This window comes from Tamandua tetradactyla, chromosome 4 (genome assembly GCF_023851605.1).
Source record: "Tamandua tetradactyla isolate mTamTet1 chromosome 4, mTamTet1.pri, whole genome shotgun sequence".
Lineage (NCBI taxonomy): Eukaryota > Metazoa > Chordata > Mammalia > Pilosa > Myrmecophagidae > Tamandua > Tamandua tetradactyla.
The window spans coordinates 184,455,443-184,473,057 of record NC_135330.1 but is presented as its reverse complement, the minus strand read 5'-3'; the positions used below and the strand labels follow the sequence as shown (position 1 = coordinate 184,473,057).

The 17,615-nt window shown below is 42.4% G+C and overlaps 1 protein-coding gene across 1 annotated transcript; it reads left to right on the top strand.

Moving 5' to 3' along the window:
* The first annotated feature begins 4,531 nt into the window (after positions 1-4,531).
* ATP4B (ATPase H+/K+ transporting subunit beta) lies at positions 4,532-17,276 on the top strand. Its single transcript, XM_077155863.1, has 7 exons — positions 4,532-4,643; positions 9,973-10,101; positions 12,970-13,083; positions 13,303-13,502; positions 15,196-15,252; positions 16,264-16,365; positions 17,003-17,276. The coding sequence occupies exons 1-7, from the start codon at positions 4,532-4,534 to the stop codon at positions 17,162-17,164; spliced, it is 876 nt and encodes a 291-aa protein (XP_077011978.1). The 3' UTR covers positions 17,165-17,276.
* Positions 17,277-17,615: the final 339 nt, after the last annotated feature.

Genomic DNA, 17,615 nt, shown 5'->3' with positions numbered 1-17,615 from the left:
AACAAGTTCACGGGTGACATGGATGCAGCTGGCCCAGGATGGTGCTGTGTGTAGCAAGGATCTAAGGAACCCAAATTCCTGGATTAACATGAAGATTTACCCTGGGGAAGGGGGCTGTTCCTCGCTTAAATGGCGTGGGAAACATTAGACTGAAGAAAATTTAACCATGTTTCTTTATTGCAGGACTTATTCAGAGATTCGAGAATGAACATGGTTCTCTAAGAGAAGTAAAGTATGCAGTGTTTCCCAACTTATTTGACTCTGGAATCCCCCACCTTTTTTTTCATTAAGTTTTTTATTTTGAGATAATTGTGGGTTTATGCAATTGTAAGATGGTTGGGAGAGAGTCCGTGTACCCACTACCTCGCTACTCCAACGAGAACATCTTGCAAACCAGTCGGACAGTGTCACTGCCAAGACATTGACATGGACCACGACCTCAGGGGCCCCTTTTGCTGCTCTTTTACAGCCAGGCCCACTTCCCCCTCCCTGGTCCCCTCCCCTCTTTAATTCCTGGCAACCACTAAATCTGTTCTCCATATCCATAATGTTAAAATAAATGCAATGAATCTACAGCATGTAACCTTTTGGGATTGGCTTTTTTCCCCTTCAGTGTAATTCTCTGGTGCTTTATCCAAGTTGTTGCATTTTTATTGTAGTAGTGTGCTAACGTGTGGATGTATGGCAGTCTGTTTAACCACGCACCCTATAGAACATTTTCTACTTCTTGATATTACAAATAAGGCTGCTTTGAGCATTCATGTACAGGTTTTTATATGAACATAAGTCTTCATTTCTCTGGGATAAACGCCCAGGTGTGCAACTCCTGGTCATATATGACAGCTGCATGTCTAGTTTTTTAAGAAACTGTCAAACTGACTTCCAGAGGGGTTGTTGCATTTTATGTTCCTACCAACAATGTATGAGTAATCCAGTTTCTTCACGTCATCGCTAGCATTTGGTGTTCTATTTTTTTAAATACTTTTTTACTGACAAATGTTTACACAAATATAGAGAAATGCAATTGATTTTTAGGTGCTTCCCTGTGACCTTGCTGAATACACTTAGCTGGAAGAGCTTTTTGGTAGACTCCTTGAGATTGTCTAACATACAATCAACGGCTCACAATATCATCACGTGGTATTCTATTTTTTATTTCAGCCATTCTGATAGGCGTGTAGTTATATTTCATGGTTTTCATTTGCATTAAATGCCTAATGAGATGAACATCTTCTCATGTGCTTCTTTGCCATTGGAATATTCTCTCTGGTAAAATGTCTCTTCATGTTTTTTTGCTCATGTCCTAACTGGATCATTTGCTTTTTACTGAGTTTTGATAGTTCTTCATTCTGCTGCTGTGTCCATTCATTAAGCTTTTAATTTTGATAATTTTATTTTTCAGCTCTAACATTTCCAGTTTGTTCTTTTTCATATCTCCAATTTCTCTGCTGAGACTTTTCATTTCTTTACTGAGGCTTTCTGGTTTGTTTATTTTCAAGCATCTTCATAATTGCTTGTTGAAGCCTTTTTGCCATGGCTGCTTTAAAATCTTTGCCAGATAATTTTAACATCTCTCTCATTCTCTGTGTTCATACTTATTGTCTTTTTTGTGGTTGTTCAGTTTGAGATCTTGTTTCTTGAGTGACTTTTTACTGACACTTGTGCATCTTCATGTTATTATGTGAGACACAAGATCTTATTTAAACCTTCTGTTTAGTTGGTTTTCCTTGACACCACTCTGCCAGGGGTATAGGGAGCACTGCCCTGCTGCTGCCAGGTAGAGGAAAAAGTCCAGGTTCCATATTTGACACCCTTGATGCACAAGGCAGGGAGCTCCTCACTGCTGCTGGGGAGGACTGGGAGTTCTGGCTCCCCACGTTCTCCACTGTGAGGGAGCCTTGTTACCGCTGGACAATGCTGAAAGTCCTGGGTCCCCACCAGGCTTCCTGTGACACCACGTAGGTGGGAAGGCAAAGAGCTGCCTTGTCGCTGCCATGTGGAGGTAGAAGTACGGGTTCCCCACATTGTTGGAAACCCATTTTTATGAAGCATCTAGTCTTACTTTTTCTGAGCACGCTTTGGGAGAAATGTCCTCTAACAATGTCACTCTCCCTATCTCTCCTCCCTACAAGCACCTGCCTATAAAAGGTCATTTTGATTACAGATGTACAGTTCAACACATACGTGCATTCTCCTGCAAATTCAGAGACTAACTGGGAAAGACTAAGTTCAAAGACATTCAGAGAGAATTCATATTTTGCTCATTTTGACAGCATCTCTATAGTTTAAGAACCAAAGTAATGCATCTATTCTTCAGAGAGTGGTTGCCACACAAATGTATCTTCAGACTGCTTGCATTCTGTGATCTAGCCTCACACCCTGTGTGAGAATTATTGTTAAAATCATGAAATTGTAGATGGAACAACTGGCAAGGAAAAGTGGGTAGGATTCCTCTATTAAGAAATCACGAGGGTGCACAGGTGGCTCAGTGGTAGAATGCTCGCCTTCCATGCGGGAGACCCAGGTTTGATTCCTGGACCATCCACCAAAAGGAAAAAAAAAGATTATGAGAGTCCAAGCTAAAATGATGCAACTCCATTTAAATTTTAAGATGCTCATTTTACTGACCCCCCCAAAAAACAAATTATCCTAAAGAAAATAAAGCAGAACAACGGCTACAAGATTTTCCGTTTTTATCTGCTTCCCATAGAAATCTTCAAAAGAATTTGGCTAAATGGGTCCCTCAGAGGAAACGTCCATGTGTGACAATAAATGAAAGTTCTTAATCTTCGTGTACAATAGCAATGTTTTGAGACCGGGTTTTGATTTGCATATTCATAAAGAGCTAAAAGCCACTGAGGCAAAACAAAATTTCTATAGCCACATTCTTAAACTTGGCTGCACATTAAAATCATCTGGGGGAGCGTTTAAATGTCCTGATGACCAGGCCAAACTGAAGATGAAGGAAATCAGAACTCTGGGGTGGGAGTGGGGGTTGTGCTGAGCATCAGGATTTTTTAATGCTCCCAAGTGACTCCAGTGTGCTGCCAAGGTGGAGAGACCCTGGACTAGACCCTTGGAATCTTCCAACAATTAGCCTCAGGAGCTTGTTGGAAACAGTCGCAGACCCTACCCATTCCTACTGAATAGAATCTGTTGTTATTTTGTTTTTGTTTTCACAATATCCTCAGGTGATTTGTGTGCACGTTAGATTTTGAGAAGTACCTCTAGATTTTAAGCCTGTGAAATTCTCCTCAAAAATAATTAAGCCCTAAAAGGACCCCCAACTCTCTCTCCTCCCAACAACAAATCTAAAATGACATTATTCTCCTCAGTGAAAATGAACATCCAGAGAGATAGGAGATTTTTATCCAGGGTATGGACAGATAAGTTTAAAAATATGGATAAAAAATAATAAATAATTTGGGGGGAAAGGGAGAAAATAAATTGGATAGATGGAAATACTAGTGGTCAATGAGAGGGAGGGGTAAGGGGCACGGGATATATGAGTTTTTTTCCTTTTTCTTTTTATTTCTTTTTCTGGAGTGGTGCAAATATTCTAAAAATGATTACAGTGATAAATACACAACTATGTGATGATATTGTGAGCCACTGATTGCCCACCATGTATGGACTGCATGTGTGCAAAGATTTCTTAATAAAAATATTTTTAAAAAAAGAGAGGGATAGGAGATGAAGAAAGACCCTCTGAGAACACTCTGCACTCTCTCCTTTTAGAATAACATTATCTGGTTCTCATTCACACAAAGTTTAAATATTTACTTGTGCCTGCACCTGTCTTCACACTTTGACTTTGTATCAGCGGCATTTGAGCTCTACCAGCAGTCAGAAATTATTCTTTCCAGTGAGTGAAAAATAATAAGAATGACAACTATGAGACCCATTTATATTATAAACATTCTCTCATTTAATCCCATCAACAACTCTGTGTGGTAGGTGTTACAGGTGAAGACTGAGGTTAAGGTTAGTAGTCTCAGGTGAAGAGCTAGCTCAAGAGTCAAACACCAGTAAGTGGTACAGCAAGGATTCAAATTTGGGTTATTCTAGTCCTGAACTGTGCTTTGTATTTTACCCTTGTAGGAAAAGAGAATGGGCAGAACTTAGAGAGAGGCTGTACATGTCAGTCAAAGAAAGTATTTCTCTTTAGTCGTTATGAGAACAAAGTTACCAGCCAAGGGCACCTCAAAAAGCAGGGGAGTGGTAAGAAATGTGTGGCCACCAGCCCAGATCAGCCCCAGGAGAGAGAGTGGAATGGCACCCGATAGCAAAAGAACCTTCCAGTGCTCACTGGAGGCCACACACAATCACTCACGAGTAGAAAGGGTGATAGCCAAGGTCTGGGTGATAACACTTCTGGATACTTTCCTTTGAATCTGATTACCCACAATTCCTTTGACCTCTAAAGAAGGAGACTATAAGAACCAAACAAAGGGATTTTATTTTCTCAATCTGAGGACTATATAGACTCTTCAATTCTTCAGAAGAGGAAAGGCTTTCAAAATTAGGGATAATGGCAGCTTTACAAGAAAAAAAGACCTGCAGCCAGAGGATGGAAGAATTCCAGCACTACTGCTGGAACCCGGACACGGGGCAGATGCTGGGACGGACTCTGTCTAGATGGGGTACGTACTGACGGCTGTGCTGGTGAGGGCCACGACACCATGTGGTTGAAGTGAGCTCTAGGCCAAGGGTAGGGGTGAGTGGGGAATGTGATGGTTAGAAGGGAAGCAAAGGGTAAGACTGAGTCCCATGATGGCTGTGCCAAAGGAGAGCAGGAGGGAGAGGACTAAGTTTGGAGACTGGGCATGTGCACACCAGCACCAAGACTCTGACACCTATTATCTGTGTGACTTCAGGCAAGACACTTTCCCACGTGGACTTCATGACCCTTAATGGAAAAAATGAGGGTCTTCATTAGATGGTCCTAAAGGTCAATGTCTTCTCTAATAGTCTCTGATTCTATGATATCTGCAAGTGGGAATCTTCTGAGGATTAACCTCTGTCCCCCAACTTTCAGCCTTTTCTAAACTCATGTCCCTAAAACTAATAACAATTTTAAAAAGAAATTTCAAAGGAGCAGTCATGGTTCTTTGGTCGAATATATTTGGGACACGTGGATTCATGCATTAAAGGAGTTGTTAAACATGACTGTTAGACTAGACTTCTCTGAGTGCTTATCATGCAACTGTGTACTGGAAGACATTGTCTGCAAATTTCCAAACTTATTTGGTTATGAGATCCCTTTCTTTCAAGGGTATACTCCAAAAATCTCCTGGAATTAGTGCTGACAGGCAGGAGTTGCCCTACTCCCTCATCATTGCACAAAGAGATGTGATGTCATCCAGTTCCCTTCTCTCCTTGGTTAAAAGCAAATGTGAAGACCTGTCTGATGGAAGATTCTGTGAGAATGGACAGCAATTGGGAATCCAGTCAAAGGAATGGCTTTTAATATGCTACTGTGCATGGGTGGAAATCTATTTATTTATGGTGCTGACCAACAAATTTCAAGAAACCCTCCTACAAGGCAAATCTTCAAAGAATGGAAAGTACCCATGAGTCTCCACCTCAACCCTTTTGCACACACACAAACAAAAGTCAATCCCTCTTACATGTCCGTCCCAAGACTAACAATAAGATTTGACATTTATCACAATTGGTTTTAGGAGTGTGTTTCTAAGACAAAATCCTCCAGTCTGAAAAAGTAGGAAGAAGGTAATTTCTGCTACTCTTAGCTGGGAAGTGCCAGGTTACCTGGCACAGAGCTACCTTTGGTTCTCATTGCCTCATTTCATTGCTGCTCAAAGTGTAGTTCCAGAGCATCAGCATCTCCTGGGCAACCTGCAAAATGCAGGTTCTCAGGCCCACTCAGCCCTTCAGAAGCAGACTTGGCGTTTACAAGAGCTCAGGGGTTGTGTGCATGGTACAGGTGGAGCAGGGCTGCCCCTGGTCTCCATCCCTCTCTGCCCAGTTTGAAGGGAATGAGGCAGGAAGGAGGGAAAGAGGCATCCTTTTGTGAAGGATGCCAGATCTTCCATAAAATGATGCTGATATCAGAGTTTGCTGCCATTTGAAGAATACCTTGTGGTATTCAAGGTATTCAACTGATTTCAAGAAAGGAACAATTTATTGAACATCTATTATGGGAAAAGCAAAAAATGTTTGTGCTAAAGGAGATATAATGGAGCTTATATGGTCCATTTCTGAGGGCTACATAATCGAGTAATGGATATAAAGCATACACCTAGATAACTAATGCAATTTAAAATATCATAATACTGCAAGAGAAATGAAAAATTCATGGAGAAATGACCCGTGTGAGGGGTCAGTGGTAATATGACCAGTAAAACTTGCTGGGGTAAAGGGCACCGAGCCCAGGGGTCCAAGGAGAGACTCCATTCCTATGGGTAGAGGGAGGAGACTGGGGACAAGAGGACATTCTTGGACCAAGAGAGCCCCCTGTGCAAAGACACTGGGGCAGGAGAGCCCAAGGGAAATCCAGAGGACAAGCAGGTTCCTGGGCTGGGTGGGTCAGCTTGGTAAGAGACAGTGGAGAAGGTATCTGAGTGGTGGTCCCTCAGCCCCCTGCCCTTCCCTCAGGAGCCTGGTCTTGTGAGCAGTTCTGGCTGAGGAGCCACAGCCACAACCTTCTAAGACCCCCACGTTTGGCCTCCATGGGCTGCAACGCCACAAGGGCAGATCTGTCTTCAGGGCACGCTGGAGCCCTTTCACCGCCCAGCCTGTAGATGTGGCCTCAGTGTCTGAGGGTGAGAGGAGGAGAACTCAGGAGCCAAGGGGGGAAAAACATTCAAATAAAATAATAAAAGCAAAAGGAGAAGTTATTCTTCTTCAAAAGGTAGTAATGGGACTTTTTTTGTTTGTTTGCTTTTACTAAATGGAATGTGGTGGTGCTCTGAAAACCACGCTGTTAATTATTGTTAAGGTCCTTACTATTTTGGATCTTGCCATCTAAACTTTCATATGATTTGAGATTTTTTGGAACTGATAGTTATAATTCTAACAGCTAATGCACACATGTGCTTACTAAGTGCCAGCTCATGTTCTAAAGTCTTTTACCTGTGATAGCTCGTTTAATCCTCCTAATAAGCCCATGAGTTAGGAACTAGTATCACCCCCGTTTTTCAGATGGGGAAACTGAGGCACAAAGGTGTTAAGTAACTTGCTAAAGTCACACCTGCTGCCAAGCCAGGACGGAGAGCGCAGGCATTCTGCTTTAGAAGCCCTCCTGGTGAAGGCAGTGCTGCCACACTGACACTGATCCTCACTTCTTTTCACAACTTCTTTTTTTTTTTTTTTGAAAGACAGAGAAGGAAGGAAGGATGGAAGGAAGGAAGGGAGGAAGAAAGGGAAACATCTTTTAAACATTTTCTTATTTTATTATATTTTGTTTGTTTGTTTGTTTTTTACATGGGCTGGGGCCGGGAATCGAACCGGGGTCCTCCGGCATGGCAGGCAAGCACTCTTGCCCGCTGAGCCACCGCGGCCCGCCCCCACAACTTCTTTTTACATGCTAACTAAAGCACACCCAGCATACCCTGTGGGCACTCAGCATGTGGAAACCAGCAGGAAACCCGGTTAGCTGAAGTGTGCTGTGCTCAGGGAGCCATGGTGTCAAATGGCCTGGGTGGAAACCGTGGCTCCTCTTTGGGCAAGTCTTAACCTTAGCCTTTTAACCCTGGTTTCCTCCTCCGTGAAATGGAGGTGATGGGCCTACCTCGTAGGGTTGTGAGGACCAAATGGGATGGTCCACATGAAGCACCTAGCATGCAGCAATGGATAAAGTTCGGCTGTCACTATTTTTACAACCTTGGGAACAGCTGCTCTGCACCCTCCCTGCTTTATCATGAGCAGACAACACTTGAGTTCATTCTTTCCTTCTACAACTACCAAGTACCTCCTATGTGCCAGGCACTGTTAGATATTAAGGATGAAGCTGTGAACAAAACACAAAAATCCCTGCCTTCACAGAGGTTGCATTCTAATTGGGGGAGAGAGACAGGTTAATTTAAATAAAAGGGATGCTAGATGGTGACAAGTGCTAAGGGGTGGAAACTAAAGCTGGAAAGGCCCAGCTGCAACTGGGGACCACTGAGCAGAGACTGCAGGAGGCGAGGGAGTGAACCTGCTGATACCTGGGGAAGGAGCATTCCAGGCCAAAGGAGCAAGTGCAAAGGCCCTAGGGTGGGAGTGTGCCTGGCCAGTCAAGTTCCTGAGAACAGAATTCCTCTGCTTGCTGGCCTCTCATCCCTGCAAGCTTGGAAACACAAAACTGAAGGGAGTTCATAAATGACTTTGTAAAGGAACATAATATTCTACTTATAAATAAACACATGCCTGGACAAAGCAAGCTAGTACAAATATCTACAACACAGATTCCCAGATGATGGGAAGAAAGGCAGAGGATGTGAGATGTTGCCACTCAGCATTTCTACGGCAAGATGATTTACATTCATCTCGTAATAAATTATTTAAGTTCACAACTTTTGAGACGGGTCAGCATTTGGCACTGACTTCACAGAGAAGAAAACCAAGGTTCAGAGACATGCTAAACTTTTCCAAGTTAGGGAAGGTCAATAGAAACAATACAACATCCATTAACATGGTTTTTCAGATCATTAGTCACTCCCTCAGGCCACACTGCCTGCCTCCCCCAGCCCTCCTTTTGTACTCAGGGATTTGGCTCATGTCCTTTAATTATGTTTGGGGTCACTGGAAAATGAGTCACTAAAAAGAATCTACAACCATCTCATGAAGAAAGAAAATAACTTTTCCAGAAAGACCACAGGCTTAACACACACCAAAGCATGCTCTTCTTGGTATTTTGTTCCTCAAAAACATCTGCTTTGATCAATACAAGTTAATTTTTAAAAGTAAAGAGAAATATCCAGCTATCTCCAGGAATCACTCACTACAAAAAGGAAACAGTTATTTCCATGAGCTCCTGATTATTAAGGGAGAAAAGTGCCCTAGAAACAAGCAAGATGGAGCCTTCACACGTATCCGCAAAGTCAGCAGACCTGGGGAAAACATATGATGCTGGGAAGACCATTAAGTTTTAAGGGTCCCTATTTCTCTTCTTAGAAGCAAGGTTGGCCATGTGTCCCAAGGCTGTTTAGGAGCCTCCCCATTGTATCCAATTTTTTAAATTGGCCCATCACTGTTATTCCTTTTCTCTCCTAGAAAACAGAGGATGCAGTTGGCCCACTGGCCAGGAGCAATGATACTCCATCGATGTCTATGGTATAGAACCCTTGAGGTATTTCTAGGACCACCCACGATGTGTGGGGTCATTTTTCTTTTAGGTCGGAAGGTGCAAAGAAGAAAACAAGGAAGCTCCACAAAGAAGCTGCCTTTTAAAAAGAGCTCTGTGCTCATAGACCAGCTCTGCCACCTACTAGTTGTGACTTTAGGCAGGGAATCCAACCTCTCTGACCTCTGTTGCTTTTTCTGTAAAATGGGAATAACAGTAACTCCTACCTCAGAGGGTTAATTACATTGGGATCATGCATGGAATATGTCTGACTCTTAGTAGGTGCTCAATTAGTACTAGTTGTTGTTATACAACCATGTTGTGCTGGATTAAATGTTGTCCAGAATGAAAGAAGCCAGACACACAAAAAAAGCCACATATTGTATGATTCCATCTATCTGAAATGCAATAGGCAAATCCACATAGTCAGAAAGCGGATTAGTGGTTGCCAGGGCCTGGGGGAAGAAGGGCAACAGGGGTGATTGCTTAGTGGATATGGGTTTCTTCCTAGGGTGATAAATATTTTCTGGAATAGATAATAGTGATGGTTGCACAACATTGTGAGTTTGCTAAATACAAGTGAACTGTACAATTTAAAGTGATTAATATGGTGAATTTTATATTTGTGTATTTTACAAAAAAAAAAAAAGTGAGCTGCCTCTAATCCTGTGTTTTCTCCACAGTGTGGATCAGCCTCTACTATGTGGCTTTCTACGTGGTCATGACAGGCCTCTTCGCCCTGTGCATTTACACGCTTATGTGGACAATCGACCCATACACACCAGACTATCAAGATCAATTAAAGTCACCAGGTAAACACTAGAGTTGAACTGTTTAGCCTAGTCTCAAGGGAAACAAATTATGCCTGGAAACTAGAATCCCAAGACCATTCTGAATATACTCATTCAAAATATAAAATCCATTCCCAGGAAATGAGCCCAGAGCAGAGGGCCCTTGCCCGGCTCACAGGTTTGCGCTGGTCAAGGGGACAGTTGCAGGAAAAGCGACCTCTGTGCTCCTCTCTGCCAAGACCCCGGACAGTGGCTTTGAAAAGCATCCCCGGGGCTGAGATGGTGGCTCCATTCTTTCAATGATGAAACAGACCCCAAATTAAAAGGTCTGACTTTGGCTTCAGTTTTAACTATTAAAGTTTTTGTTATAGAGACAAAAACAAGATTTATATTCACTTACTTTATATCCTGATATATGCACATAGAAAATTTCTGGAAGGATATGCAAGAAAGAGTAGGCCTGGGAGGTTAGGAATGAGGATTTAGAGGAGGAAGAGAAAGAGCTTTTGCTTTCCATTTAATGTCCTTCAGTATTGAATGTTTCGCTTCCGTGGTAGTATATTACTTTCCGAATAATAAACTGAAGCCAGAATATTACATTTTCTTTAAGTGCCATACACAGGACAAAGGAGCCAGAGGCAAGTTAAATTGAACCAAAGATTCAAGATGTGACTGAGCACATACTACTCCCATAAGATAGCACTGAAACTACCAGGAATAATTAATAATGATACCATACAGGACAGAAAGGCTGAGAAAAGTTTAGAAGACAACAGCAAGTAGAAACAGAGAAAAACAAAAGAAAGAAAGAGGAAAACCAAGGGCAGAGAAAACTGCTACCCAAAATACCCCTGGTAAAAGCTGAGCATCTCATGGGAGCTCAGAAAAGGTCCAGGCTTGGTTCACAGGTGCAGAGGGGCTTGTGGCCACCTGCAAGCCACTGCCAACATCCCCATCCCCAAGGATGCAAAACAGCTTTCACTGTTCAGGTAACAGCCCAGTGACAGTTGGGGCCTGCAAGAGAAATAGGATTTTGGACGGGCTGCAGACCTCCACCAGAACTAAAGGACTGGGGGGATGGGCAGAGAAAACTTTAAAACTGAGAGGGTAAAAAAAGGGAAAGTCTGAGCAAAAACACAATATGCTAAGGTACTCTGTCCTCAGATTAAAGCCTTTCTTATTTTGGCCAATGTGGCAGTGCCCAGCCTCTTTCCACTTACCCAGAGCCCACAAGAGACCTTCTTTCTATTCAAGTGAGAAGCCTTTGGAGAAACTAATCTACACAACCACAGGGGACGCTCATGCTATCTACCTCTTCCACATCAATCAAATTCTTTGTTCAGAAATATAGCCTCATGGCTAAGGATCCCCAGATAACTGGGGAAAATGGGTAGCAAGAAAGAGAAGAATCAAGAAGAAAGAGCAAAACTGACTCTGAATAAAGCAGAGATAAATCAGAGAACACTTGAGAATTTAAACACATTTTAATTAGCATCCTCAGAGGAATCGGAGAAGATGCTGCATCCATAAAACAAGAACAGGCTATGAAAAGGAAGCAGTGAAAGAAAAGAAGGGTCCTGGAAATTAAAAACATGAACGCCAAAATAAAAATATAATGAACAGAATTCCTGGTAGAAGGACGTGGCCTAAGTCAAGTTCGTGCTCTGGAGGCTAGGAGTGGAAGAGGCATTTCAGGACAGAGCTAAGAAATCATAACAAATGTGAGAGAAAAGTTAAAACCCTGGCTTAAACATTTTAAAAGTCATTCTCATCAATATGGGATTGGTTAAATAAAGTGTGGGCTATTTGCATAACAAAATGCTCAGCAACCAGCGGAAAGAATGGCATAAATTGAGATGAAATGACAACTGGCATTGGAAAATGAAAAAAGGAAACTGTGATATAGAAAGTTCAGTCCTTTTTAAGTTAAAAAAAATTATACATAGAGGATACACAATTTCTATGTCTCTGTATTCCTAGAGACAAAAAAATGTTTCGAAGGATGCACACTAAACTATTGAGACTGGGAAAGAGAGATGACTTTAGTTTTTAACTTCCTATACTTCTGCATTTCGACTGTACAATTAACGTGTTGTTTAGGTTGCCTTTGTACTTAACAAAACCAGTGAAGATTTTTTTTTAATGTGCATTTAAAAGAATGCAATTTCATTTAGAAACTTGATTTCAGATTCTGGATTACTCATCACCTTTAACAGCAGCAACCAAAAGTGCAAGCATGGCTGAAGTGACTGCTTACTCAGGCAGAGCACAGAAGGTCTTGCCTTGCAGCAGAAGGCTGCTTGTGGTGAGGCACATTTTCAGAATTGCTAACCTGGGAGCTGTGCAAGTTCAAGGTGGAATCTAGACATCTCCTGTGGATGAGCGGGTCAGAGATAACAAGCACACCATGCTCGTGTGAATAAAATTCCTAACATGACTTCCTGTTAGCGACTCTTCTCCAGGGTCAGCAGAAACCCCCAGCTCTCTCTGGCCAGGGGGCAGGATCCCCATAGAGTCACCCAGACTTCTAGTCCAAGTCAGTGAGTCCTCAGGGGCCTTTAACCCCTCACCAGGACATGACCTTTTCTCACCCTGCTGCTGTCAGGTTCAACTCAATTCTCTAAATGAACCAAGAGAGAAAGCTGGGCTTGTAGGTTTCCTTGCACATGGGGCTTCCTTCCTCAAATCCTGCAGAGCTTTAGAAGGCTTGGGTGCCAGCTTCAGCCTACAATTCGTATATAACTTTCACTCAAACCATCCCAAACCTTGAGCTAAGGTCTGTAAAGTTGGGACAGTTAGTTAGTTCTATGTTCAACCAGCCCTAACTTCATGGGCAGGAGGGAACATTTGGAGAAACTAAATAAAAAGTATGACATTCTCTTTTTCTAGGAGTGACCCTAAGACCAGATGTTTATGGGGAAAAGGGCCTGGAGATTTTCTACAATGTTTCGGACAACAGAACCTGGACAGACCTGACACATACCCTTCATGAGTTCCTGACGGGTAAGGTGTAAAAAAACAAACAATGGTTTCCTAGTTTTAAGTTCTGCATTTTCTAAAGAAAATTTCACTCAGAGGCTAGAGGCCAATTCAGCACTTTCTACGAACCACTTTCTGGGTGACCAACTCACTACTGGCCAGTGAGTGCAGCAAAAGAGAGCAGGCAGGAATGCAGGAGTGGACCTACCAGTTCACTCACCCGTGTGTTTGTCATCTGGGCAGCTTATTCTCCAGCAGCCCAAGAGGCCAACATAAACTGCACTTCTGAGAAATACTTCTTCCAGGAAAGTTTTCAGGCTCCAAACCACACCAAGTTCTCCTGCAAGTTCACGGCGGATATGCTGCAAAACTGCTCGGGACTGCCAGATCCTAATTTTGGATTTGAAGACGGAAAACCATGCTTTATTATTAAAATGAATAGGGTGAGTATCCAGTGTTCCAAGATGAGAGATTGCAGGTGGAAAACTCTCCTTTTTGAAGCAGTCATTCAAACAATGGGGTCCTGAAACTTGATTGTCTCACGTAAAAACCCATGGGCAGGGAGCAAGCATTACCCAGTCCAGGGGTCCTGCGAAATAGCAGAGTTGGGATGTGAACCCGAGACTGCCTGTGCCCTTAACTTCTTCCGTGTACACTGGTTCAGCAGGTATTCCTCTCATTTGGCTCATGAGTTTATTGTCTCTTATATGCAAATTTAAAGCCATTTACTTAGACACAATTATTTAGTTAGCAATACCTGGCATCTGTATTCTGTTAGGCAGGACGCAATACCTGGCATCTGTTTTTTGTTGGGTAGGATGCCATCCTTCAGGTCTAAACGGGGAAACTACGTGCACAAAAGCTACACAGAAGACTGGGCGGCATGTGGGACATACAATCGTGGCATTAGGCCGGGAGAGGATGGGGGAGCCGGCTAGCACAGGGTGGCATTTATGCTAAGCACACCGATCTCTCCACTGCCAAGTGAGGCACTGGAGGAGGTGCTGGGGCCTTAGCAGCATCCAGGCCAGACTTTCTCCCAGGGCCAGGAGACAGATTTAGCATCGACCAAATAACAGGAAGGACCAAAAGGTAGCACTAACCTGGCCATAGGTTACATACCTGTCACCTTTAGCATTTAAGCCAACACCTGCAGGAAGGCAGGAACAGCCCAGGCCGAGGCTGCGGGGCAGGCTCCACAAAAACCGACTGCAGGTGTGCACTGGGGAGAGCGGATGTTACCAACAAGTTGCAAGGATCTGTACCAGCACGAGGTAATTTCCATTTTAAAAAGCTGAGAGGAAACCATGCCTGTGTCCACGGGCAGATGTCAAGTGGCCTTGCTTCGAGCTAGGGCTTCATCAGCACTGAATGCGGACTCCCTGGCAGGAGTGTGTGTGCCCCACGGAGCCCTCATTAGAGCCCCAAAACCTCACAGGAGGGGAAGCCTGGGGCTGGAAAAATTCAGGGGAGATTTATGGGAGACGCAGTTACTGAACTGGTCTGGCTGTCAGCACCTTTGAAAGGCAGAAATGAGAGGCTGGCATTTCAGGCTTGGGTTTGGAAAAAGCACAAGGCGTGCTTGGAAGGGGGTAAGTTGGCCAGATTGGCAAGAAAATGTTTGCATAAGGAGCTGCCTATAAGCTTGAGCTAAGCTGAGAAGAGAAAGGGAAGACATGTGCTGGGCCCCAGTACGGGCCAGGCGCTGTGCTGGACTTGGATACATCTCAGGGGCCTAGAGAGCCCAGCAGAGAGAACTGTGCAGTGGCGGGTGGGACTGTGCTGTGACTGATGGGACCCAGGCTTTCTCTTCTAGCTCAGCCACCCACTAACTGAGCCAGCAGGGCAAGGACCTGAGCCCTTGTTATGCTGGGCAAAGTGCACCACTGCAGGGCTTGGATTGGTTCCAAACGACAAGTTATGAGGGATTTTTAGGAAAAGAACCACTGACCAGGCCAACGGTGATGCCCCCATGGCCTAATTGGAAAGCAGAGCTCTTGGGGCCACTGGGGAGGGAAGCTGGAGCTTTCTTTTCTATTCACACAGACGGGGAGGGACAACTGAACACATTTCCACAATGGCAAGATGTGGTCCAGTCTCAGCATGTCTCTGAATATATATGCTTTTCCCTTCTAGATCGTCAGATTTCTCCCCAGCAACGGTACTGCTCCCAGGGTGGACTGCACATTCCTGGCGAGTATGATCTTTTCTTGCCCAGTTCTTGTGTCTGTGAGTTGGAGATTTAGCCCTGTCGTGGACAAGAGGGCCGTTTCAGGAAAAGAGGAGTGTTGATACAGTTTAGAGTTATGCTATAAAATTTAAGGGAATAGCTTTCTAGTAAATCAGTTGAAAAAAACATGAACCATCATTTAAAATAGTTTTATCACAAGGGATTAAAAACCTTATAAGAAGAAAATAATGCGTTTCGTTATTGTTTTGCTTCAAAAAGTATCTGCAATAGTATATTACTAAGACATTTCAAAATGTTTGGTGGCAATATGGAAAAACCAAGATACTTCTACAAAGTTTTCTTATTTGCTTATTTTAAAAAATACGCTCTGGTGACTGGCAGATACATGTGTGAAGTAGTATATGGCACATGGACAGCAAAGAGTTGGCACTAATCTCAGGTTAATTCGTTTTTTTTTTTCAAAACCAGTTTTTAAGGACATTTTAAACCCTCTATTTTCTCTGTGGGTTGCAGGGGTTTGAGTTTTTGTTTCTCTTTTCTTTCTTTTTTTTTGGCTATTTGACTACACATATGTGAACTGACGTGAGGCTTTAGGAGACTTTACAAAAGAATCCTTGATCTATTCTTTTTAAAGCTTAAGCTATAGTGAACAACTTGCTAATTCAATAATGAAAAAAGACAAATTTCATGGAAACATGTCTATACTTCCAGAAAATCACATATGACCCAGTTTTGGCAAACAAGCACATACCAGTGTCACTGGCTTTTATTTCCATGTGTATGTGGAAAAGCAAAAAAAACCTCAGCTTTATAAACCTACATTAAGGCTCCAAAATGTTAAAAAATTCTGATAAGTTACCCAGATGTTTTGAACACTAAAAAACTGTGTTCCTAATGGGATCTCAGTACTGATGATAAAAATTAAACCGAGTTTACAATGGAGCCTTTGTATGATAAACCACACAGTGCACATACACACACCAGCTTTTAATTCGTGGTTTCTTCTCCCTTAGGATAAGGACCACAGAGATGTCCAAGCCCTGGAGGTCGAATACTACCCACCCAATGGCACCTTCAGTCTACACTACTTCCCTTACTATGGGAACAAAGCTCAGGTATGTTTGTTTTCCTTTCCCCTGACAGTAGCTAATTAATCATTGCAAATTTAGCAATGCTTAGCAAAAATAAAGTGGCAAACATCCTTATCTATAAAAATGAAACAAAGGTTAGTGTAAGGCCTCATCATTTAATGATCTGGGTGTTTCCCAAATCCACATTCTCCTACCTACCTGAAAACATCCCTCTTCTGAAGTAAATAAACATAAAATCCAATTCTTGTACTTTCTGAGATTCTCTTGAATCCCTGCGGTCAACTGTGTATCTATTTAAAACTATTTCCTCCCCATGTGTTGTTTTTTTTTTCTTTACTTTTAAGTTCATTTTCAATACGATATGAAGTTTGTCATTGTGATTGTCCTCTCCAGACCAATTCTGTTTCTAAATGGAGAAACATTTTCACTCTAGTGATTCTAGGGAATGTATCAGACCTAGTGCCAATCTATTACATTAAATAAGACAAACTGAAAGTTTTGTGATCATTATAGGTCTTACTCAGAGGTAGAACATACATACAAATGCCTCTTTGCCAGATTCTCTGCTCCTATCTAAATACTGATATTCCTTCCTTTATTTTTTTTTCTTCTATATCAAGAGATTTTTAAAACATCTAATCTTTTTGTACTTCCATTTCAGCCCCACTATAGCAACCCTTTGGTTGCAGCAAAATTTCTCAATATCCCCAAGAATACAGAAGTTGTCATCGTGTGCAAAATCCTTGCAGAATATGTTACCTTCAACAATCCCCATGACCCATATGAAGGAAAAGTGGAGTTCAAACTTAAAATTCAGAAGTAAACAGCATGAATGCGTATAGTAGAATTCCGGCAGACTCGAGAACACAGCTCACACCTGCAGGCTTACTTACAAAGCTTGCCTTTTTGGTGGGGTTTCATCTGCCTGCCAGTTCTTTACCAAGCTATCTTTAAAACATTTTTGTTTTTGCTTTTTTTTAAAAAACTTTTTTGTTTTTCCTTAAAACATTTTAAAATGCCAACATTGAAGTCACTTGCTAACCCCACAGAAGCATCTAGGTGGAAAGTGCCTATAGTTAGTATTGACTGTTGATTAAATCTTTATTGTTTTTAGGTTTTTTTTTTTAGATAGAATTGTAGCAAAAAAATAATGTTAGGTTAAGATGATAACCTAAGGTAGCAACTCTCCAACTAAAAGAACACTTAAATGATCCATCTCTGTACAGAAGTCACTTTTCTTGCTATATGTATTTTTTTCTATTCTTCGATATCAA